Source organism: Hemibagrus wyckioides, linkage group LG15, assembly GCF_019097595.1.
Source record: "Hemibagrus wyckioides isolate EC202008001 linkage group LG15, SWU_Hwy_1.0, whole genome shotgun sequence".
NCBI classification, from domain to species: domain Eukaryota; kingdom Metazoa; phylum Chordata; class Actinopteri; order Siluriformes; family Bagridae; genus Hemibagrus; species Hemibagrus wyckioides.
The window spans coordinates 11,458,321-11,467,006 of NC_080724.1; the positions used below are offsets into that span (position 1 = coordinate 11,458,321).

The following is an 8,686-nucleotide window of genomic DNA, read 5'->3' on the forward strand; positions in this document are numbered from 1 at the left end:
TCTCTCTATCACACACAGCCCTGTCTGACTTTTGCACTTGTTGATTATTTATGTAGAACTGATGTCTCTTTAACCAAAAACCCAAAGACATTAAGATAGTGGGTGCTTTAGCTAAATACAAACAAGTATATATATTTTTATATTTAATTTTATTTATTCTTATTTATTTATTCTTACATCAATTACACCCATGATATAAAATTGAAGTCTTTTTGTTTGTTTTTAATAATTGTACAAAATCATTATCAAATAAACTCTCAACCATTTAGAGATTCAAACAGTTTCTAAAAAATTCATAAATGTAATTTATTTTTTTGGAATATTTAAAAATTAAAATTTAATTAAAACAACCATATATTGAATAAAACTTTTAATTGGAAATAAATTCGCTGCCACTTCAGAAAACGGAAGTGACGACATTGTAAGGAGACGGAAGTAACAAATTTGTAGTCTACTGGTCTGCTACGTCAATGTACATCTCTCTGAGAGCAAACAGCATTACAGGGTGAAAAATAAATATAAAAATTTGTAGGAGAATTTCTTTCTGTGGTCAGACTTACAGTTTGTCAGTGAGCGGATTAGAGGGAGACACGTTTCGGCAACACTGTGAGTGATTTTTACCTTTATTTCTGGTCTCTTTTGGTCGTTTCCTAATTTCTCATCTGCTACACTGAAGCAGTACTGACAGTTTGCTGAGTAACGGTAATGCTGCGTAAGTGTTGGCCTGATAACTTGGCATCTATTTGTGACATGATAATATCTTAATTCCTTTATTGCAACAATTTAATTTTACATTTTAAGGAATGACAAAAGATGCATTCAATGTATTCCCGATGTTCAGCACGAGCTGGGTGGTTTCGCGCATGCGCACTGAGCTGCACTGAGTTCTGTACATGATTTATTCTGATTTATTATTTTCTCTTTTCAGACTTGAAACTCGTGTAAAGACATGGTGAGTGATCTGAAGTTTACAGTTATTTTCCTCACAGACTCTCGGTCTCTTATTCTTCTTTCTCTCCCTGTCTTTCTGTCACTCTGTGTGTGTGTGTCTCTTTATTTCTCTTGCTCCACCTGTCCTCTCATATTTACTCTCTGTTACTCCTCCTGTCTTGTACAGCACGGTCGAGTGAAGGTAAAGACCACTGCTCAACAGGAAGAGGAGAAGAGGAAAGAGCGAGAAAAGAAGCTGAAAGTGTATCTGACGGTTCGAGATGCCATCTTCAAAAAGGTCAGTCATGAGGCGAGAAAATCGAAATTCCCCATAATAAAATATAATGATGAGTAGTAATAATCATTGTGTTATTAAATAATATTATAATGATTAAAAAAGTAATTATTTCTTTTTTATTGGTAGCATTTCCACAAAACTCAGTCCAGACTCATCAAAACTCTTGTCTGAAAGTATTATATCTATATTTATAACTTTTATAATATTCAGTATATTATATTCTGTGTCTCGGTCAGAGGACAAATAGTGAGCTGGATGAAGAAGCTCTCCAACTCACGCAGCAGCTCCTGGCTTCTAACCCGGACTTCGCCACGCTGTGGAACTACAGGAGAGAGATCCTTCTACACCTGGAGACTGTAAAGTGAGAGAACTACAGCTCCCAGTATACTTTGTGTAGTTTCTGAAAGCATTTGTTTAAACTCTGTTGTCTCAGAATTGTAAACTCTGTTTATCCTCTTCCTAGAGAGGATGAGGAGATGCAGAAGCTGTACGAAGCTGAGCTGCTCTTCATTGAGTCATGTCTGAAAGTGAACCCCAAGTCATACGGGAGCTGGCATCACCGTGGCTGGGTGTCTTCCCGTCTCCCGAGACCCGACTGGAAAAGAGAGCTCAGCCTGTGTGACCGCTGCCTCAGCCTAGACGACCGCAACTGTAAGAGAGAAAGAGAGGGTTGAGGGAGGGGGTGATGGTAATGAATAGTTTTAAATTGGGGACAAAGAGGACCAGAAAAAGAAAAAAATAGATAATTCTAAGATTAAACAAAAAAAAGTATATTGAAATCTATTTAACAGCAGTATATGATTATTATAGAGAAACATATGGAAACTTTACAAGCTTTAAAAGATTTAATCTCATTTTGTTCATCATTTTGTCTCTCTCTCTCTCTCTGTCTTTCTCTCTCTCAGTTCACTGTTGGGATTACCGGCGCTTGGTTGTGAAAGCGTCCAAAGTTTCAGTGGAACAGGAGCTCCAGTTTACAGACCGCCTGATCGGCTCCAACTTTTCTAACTACTCAAGCTGGCACTACCGGAGCACGCTGCTGCCCCTGCTGCACCCACAACCTGCATCTGATCCGGAATCAGCCTGCCAAAAACACACACGGCCCACAGCCTCACCTCAGACACACGGGCACAGGGTGTGTGAGGAGCAGCTGCTCAAAGGTCTGAGCTCACAAACATACATACAAACACACACACATATATACATAAATATATATATATACAGGGGTTGGACAATGAAACTGAAATGTCTGGTTTTAGACCACAATAATTCATTAGTATGGGGTAGGGCCTCCTTTTGCGGCCAATACAGCATCAGTTCATCACTGCCAAGGACTACCGAACCATTCTGGAGGACCATGTGCACCCAGTGGTTCAAACATTGTGTCCTGAAGGCGGTGCCGTGTATCAGGATGATAATGCACCAATACAAACAGCAAGACTGGTGACAGATTGGTTTGATGAACATGAAAGTGAAGTTGAACATCTCCCATGGCCTGCACAGTCACCAGATCTAAATATTATTGAGCTACTTTGGGGTGTTTTGGAGGAGTGAGTCAGGAAACGTTTTCCTCCACCAGCATCACATAGTGACCTGGCCACTATTCTGCAAGAAGAATGGCTCAAAATCCCTCTGGCCACTGTGCAGGACTTGTATCTGTCATTCCCAAGACGAACTGATGCTGTGTTGGCCGCAAAAGGAGGCCCTACGCCATACTAATGAATTATTGTGGTCTAAAACCAGACATTTCAGTTTCATTATCCAACCCCTGTATGAAATGGAATAAAAATTAAATGATGTACAGAGTAGCAGTGGTTGAGGTAGTGCAAATAGAAATAGGCATAAACATAAATATAAACATAGCAGAGTAATGAAATAATAACAGGGTTTGAGGTAGTGCAATAAATAGTGAACAATATGAGTTATGTGTGTGTGTGAGAAGGACAGAGAATTTTGTACAGTTCAGTTCTCTTTAGTCTTGTACAGTTCTGGGTGTGTGTGTGTGTGTGTGTGAGAGAGAGAGAGAGTTTTGGACAGTTCAGTCCCGGGTGTTGAGGAGCCTGATGGCTTGAGGAAAGAAACTGTTACACAGTCTGGTTGTGAGGGCCCGAATGCTCCGGTACCTCTTTCCAGATAGCAGGAGGATGAAGAGTGTGTGTGAGGGGTGTGTGGGGTCATCCACAATGCTGTTAGCTTCGCAGATGCAGCGTGTGGTGTAAATGTGCAATAAAAAACACAAAAAAAAACAAAACAGGCTTTCATGGGGTGTCCTAATTTTTTCACATGACTGTACATACACTAAACAACACAGGGACTGTTTCACATCATGTCCAGAAGAGGGCAGTTGTAAGCTGTTATTGAAAACAAAGTTACAGATTGAAGAATAAATAGGTTTAGGCTTCCAAATACTCATGAATTCAGGAGCATGTTTTTGAATTCATTTTCCATGTTTTTTTTGCAACTTCTTTTGTATCTAGAATATGAACTGGTGCAGAATGCTGTCTTCACAGACCCGAATGACCAGAGCGCCTGGTTCTACTACCGCTGGCTCTTGGGAAGAGGTGTGTGAGAGGGCGTGTGAGAGAATGTGTGAGTGGGTGTTGTTGGGAAGGGGGGGGGGGTGTCTGGTTTCTGTCTTATTGTTGATGATTTGTTTTTCTCTTCCTGGTTCCTGTGCCAGCCGAGCGTGAGGAGCTGATCAGCTGTGTGTATGTGAGCAGAGAGGGAGAGCGAGTCGCTGTGGCTTTCTCCAAACCTGTTAATGTGAGACAATTTCTAATGAGTTCAAAGAGTTTTAATGTTTAACTATCACTTCATATCACAGTAAAAACATATGCACAACCTTATGCTCTTTCCCTCTCTCTCTCTCTCTCTCTCTCTCTCTCTCTCGCTCTGTCTCAGGTGGTGAATTTGATGTTGGTGTTAGATGGTCAGCCTCAGCAGGTGGAGTGGAGAAGTGTTCACCCTCAATTTCGCCACAGCCCTGTCTGGGTAACTTCCTTTTCTCTGTTTATGCCCCAAAACTCATTTTAGTTAAGATATTTATATTGTGCATGACAATACTAAAATTACAGATTACAAAATGGAAATGACTTCTTTTCTCCCTTCTCTCTCTCTCTCTCTCTCTCTCTTTCTGTCTCTTAGTTGTGTGAGCTTCCTCCTAGCTCCATCAGCGACATCAACAATGAACATAATCTGACAGTGCACTGGACAGAAAAACACACCCACAGAGACTGTGCTCTCTATACAGGTTGTGTGTGTGTGAGAGAGAGAGAGATGAAGATTCATTTATTCGATTATATGCTATATATATAATTGAACTATAGACAGTACTTACAATAAGCTGAAGTAAGGAGTATTTATATATTAATTTTCCACATGAAAAACCCAACACAACTCAGTGGATTTGTCAGCATTAAAATGAACTGTTGTGAATATTTACGCTCTTTCTTTTCTCAGGTCGGATGGAGAGCTGGTGCAGGGAGTCTGCTACAGATCAGGAGCTTTTCAGGTACACCCACATATATCTGTCACTTTTGGCTTTTTTTTTTTTTTTTGCAGAGCATTAACATCAAGCTATGCTGTTTGCAGACCTGGCTATTAACATTGTGTGTGTTCTAGGAGTGAGCTGTCTGTAGAGAAGACTTCAGTTCTCCAGTCCGAGCTGCAGTCCTGTACTCAGCTTCTTGAACTGGAGCCTCAGAATAAATGTAAGTCCCTGATTTGCTCAGTATTATACATTTCATATTTTAGATTTTCATTGCCTTATGATTTTTTTTTCTGCCTCCCTCAGGGTGCCTGTTAACTATAATCCTCCTGATGAGGGCTCTGGATCCGTTAGGTCATGAGAAAGAGACTCTCACTCACTTCCAGACACTGAAGGTTTAATACACTTTTTTAATACACAAAATCTCAAATCCTGACATGAAATACACCAATAACAGGATTAAACCATTTATAGTTTCCTGTATCATGGCTCTAATGTTGTGCGGTCATTTTGCTAAGCCAATGATCAAGATAAATAGAACGTATCATAAACATGATGCATGAAGTATAAGCATAAACATGATGCATGACCCCTCAACAGGAAGTGGACCCTATGCGCTCCTCCTACTACAGCGATCTCTGCAGCAAGTTTATGATCGAGAACACTATTCTGAAAATGGAGTACGCCGAGGTGCGGGTCTTCAGCCTCTCGGATAAGGTAACTGTACTGTGATATGTTATCTGCTCTATACACCTGTCACTTGTACGTTTTTTTTTCTTTACTCTATTAAAGATCGCTTATTAAAGATCAGAACATTTGTCCAAGGGAAGTTCCATTCTGAACAACTTCTATTTTAATATTTGTTAATTTAAACTTCTTTTATTAAGGTCTGTTTTCACTTTGGTTAAAGGTTTCTACAATTTAGTTCAACTTCCTCTTGATAGAGTCTTTAACTAAAGACAGTGACGCAGTGGCACTATAGTCCTTGAATCTGTTTAGCCACCTCACCTCTCATCGCACCAAAGCTTCAACTTTTATGGGAATACCACCATTTCTGGAATTTTCCTCTAGTGCAATACTGGTTTTCTTTTGAGTGCGTACTGCTCTGAGCGCTCCCTATACGTTTTCTTGTTGTACATTTACAGTTTATATTTCTGTCTCTCTTTCTGACACACTATAGAACCTGAGTACGCTTTGCCATCTGGACCAGCTCCTATTGGTCACTCATATTAATCTGTGCTCCAATCAGCTTGTGAAGCTGCCGCTGCAGTTCACCATGCTGCACTGCCTCGAGGTAAAGTTTCAATTTCACATGTTTACAAAGGAAATATTTGTGACTGGATGTGTAACAGCAGTGTGTGTGTGGGGTCTCTCTCAGGTCCTGGAGGCAGATGATAATGCTATTGAGAATCTGGAGGGACTGTACCATCTGCCCAAACTGGAGGAGGTGTCTTTAAAAAACAATCGTATCCTTTTATTAAATCGGCCGCAATGAGGTTAAGCATGTTGCGATTCTTGGAAATGTCACAGTGGGAACGTCTGTCACAAGGGATGGGACTATACTACACACACAGACACTGCTGTGCAATTCCCATAGGCGTTCACCTACACACAATGACAGACAGAACAACAGCACACAAGGCGTGATGGATTTTTATTTTATTTTATTTTATTTAATTGACATGACTGCTCATTGTCAAAAAGAGGAGTGTGACTTTTAGATAATTTTTGTTTAATCCCACAGGAATTAAGCCACTGCTCCTTTTTTTTTTTTTTTTTTTACAAGAATCAGCACCATAAGTTTTTTGCCAGGTCTTAAAAATATGTGTAAAAGAATCCTAAAGGAATCAAATCAAACAACTACACAAGATACCTGTTGACTGAGACTGGTCTAAAATTCTTAACTGACTGTATATAATGGCGCCACAGTGACCCTGTGGTAACCCGCTCGCCACAAAACACCTTATTATTCTAATAATTACTGTGGGATTAATTACAGTTAGGGAATTTAGGTGAGTCTGGTTTGTTAATTAGAATATGTTGGGTTGGCACAAAACCTTGCAACACCTACATGCCCTTTTCTCCTGACAGGTTCAGGAAGTTATTTGAGTTAATAATAAATAAATTAAATAATTCTGTGCCATTGAACTGAGCAGCATTTCAGAGCATTTTTAATACAAGATAAATTTGAAAATAGAAATAATTATGCTGATACTTAGGAAAAACCACTTGCTTACTGTAACTGTTTATATAATAAAATGATAAGACTTTATAATATTGTAAATATTTAAAAAGAAAACAGTAGCAGTGGTCAGTAAAACCACTGAAGTCTCAGTCCACCATCATATGCATATAATGCATATTTTTACAAAATTTGTTTGTACAGTTTGGTGGTTCTGGTTGCTATGGTAACAATCCTGGATGTGAAATTTCCATTTCTGTTTACATTTAGACTCTTATTTAAGTCCAGACTGTAAGACTTTTTGTACAGGTTTGTGAAAACTGACGAAAGGATGATTCCGTCTGACAAATACTTCTAAAAAAAATATGGTTTTACTCAACTCACATGACAGAAATCTCGAAAATCGCCGATCTGTCACCGTTGGCAACGTGTCCGAAGCTCACCAGGCTGGATCTCCGTGGCAACCCCGTCACCCAGGCCGACGATGTCTGGGCAGAGTTAGCCGAGCTGCTACCATCACTCACTGAACTTTTACTCTGATTAACTCCTAAGGATAAGAAGTGTGTGTGTGTGTGTGTGTGTTTTTCATGTGTCATCATGACTGTTCCTCTGTGGATTCTCATCAGAAGTAATCACTGGTTTCAGTAACTGTACACTGCACTGCTCTCAAAGAGACTTCAGAATCTCAGTGTGTGTAAATATTCATTTTTACCACAGCATTGTTAAAAACTTTTATTCTGATCGGTCTGAAGATGTTGATTCATTTTCCATAACAGCAGCACACTAGTTTATATGATATGTACACTTGTTCTAATATGGAATCGTTTCTATAGTAAGAGGTCATATACAGGGACTTCGTGTACAGCGCACTCGCCACATTAGATGTGTGTGATCAGTGATGTGATGCTTTCTGTAAAATGATTGTCACCGTATACAGAAGGAGTCTCTGTGTCAAGTTTCTTATTAATTATGATTATTAATTTCATGAGAGAGAGAGAGAGAGAGGCTGGTGAAGGAACAACTGCTTACAGCAACTGTAACAAAAATGATACCAGGTATTACACTGGTTAGATGTTCCATACCATTAAATGTAACTACAACTGGATAAAAGTTGTAATCAGTGGCAAGTTGCTGTGGTATAAGAGGAATAAAACAACAGGATGTGATGTTATAGGAAAATATAATTACAACAAGTGTCTTATTCCTACCTGCTTTAGATTCTGCATGCGGAGGAGGTGTGTTTTACCATGTGTGTCCTGTGACATTCTTTATTCCAACTATGTAATTATCTCTCTAATGATCAAGGAAGCGCTCACAATGAAGTTTGCGTGAGTTGCATCTACTCGACTGAGCCAAACATGACCTGAACTAGACTTGAGCTAGGCATGAGCTAGACTTGATTAGACTGTGTGTGTGGTGTATGTGAGATATATATATATATATATATATATATATATATATATATAAATAATGTATGTATGTAAAACGCACAAATAAAACATCTCTCAAGAGTCAGGGTCATGTTAAGTCTTTTTTCTTTTTTTATTTGATAAATTCTTGCTTTGTCACTCCACATTGCTCCACACAGCGGCTCCACAGCTGCTGCTGTTGCCCACAACGATTTATGCTAACAGGAAGCAGCTAGCAGAAGCTACATTTTGATCACAACAAGTAAAAGCAAAAACAAAATAAAAGCTGAGAACAGAATAACGATGATTCTGTGTCAATGTTTCGCTTCATGAGGGAAAAAATACTAATAAAAGAAAAAAGATAACAAGCTGTCCTTAGT

General features: G+C 39.2%; 1 protein-coding gene across 2 annotated transcripts; it reads left to right on the forward strand.

Moving 5' to 3' along the window:
- Positions 1-430: 430 nt before the first annotated feature.
- rabggta (Rab geranylgeranyltransferase subunit alpha) lies at positions 431-8,343 on the forward strand. 2 transcript variants are annotated; one of them, XM_058410956.1, is made up of 17 exons: positions 431-606; positions 929-952; positions 1,118-1,228; positions 1,465-1,589; positions 1,662-1,879; positions 2,134-2,388; positions 3,706-3,789; positions 3,909-3,991; positions 4,130-4,219; positions 4,373-4,478; positions 4,688-4,739; positions 4,850-4,938; positions 5,022-5,110; positions 5,316-5,432; positions 5,896-6,009; positions 6,094-6,181; positions 7,289-8,343. In XM_058410956.1, exons 2-17 carry the CDS (start codon positions 950-952, stop codon positions 7,435-7,437), a joined length of 1,773 nt encoding a protein of 590 aa, XP_058266939.1. In that variant the 5' UTR covers positions 431-606; positions 929-949; the 3' UTR covers positions 7,438-8,343. The 2 variants fall into 2 exon arrangements, with proteins under 2 accessions (XP_058266939.1, XP_058266940.1); XM_058410957.1 differs by having other exon boundaries at positions 432-606; positions 1,692-1,879; positions 7,289-8,342.
- The last annotated feature ends 343 nt before the right edge of the window (positions 8,344-8,686 follow it).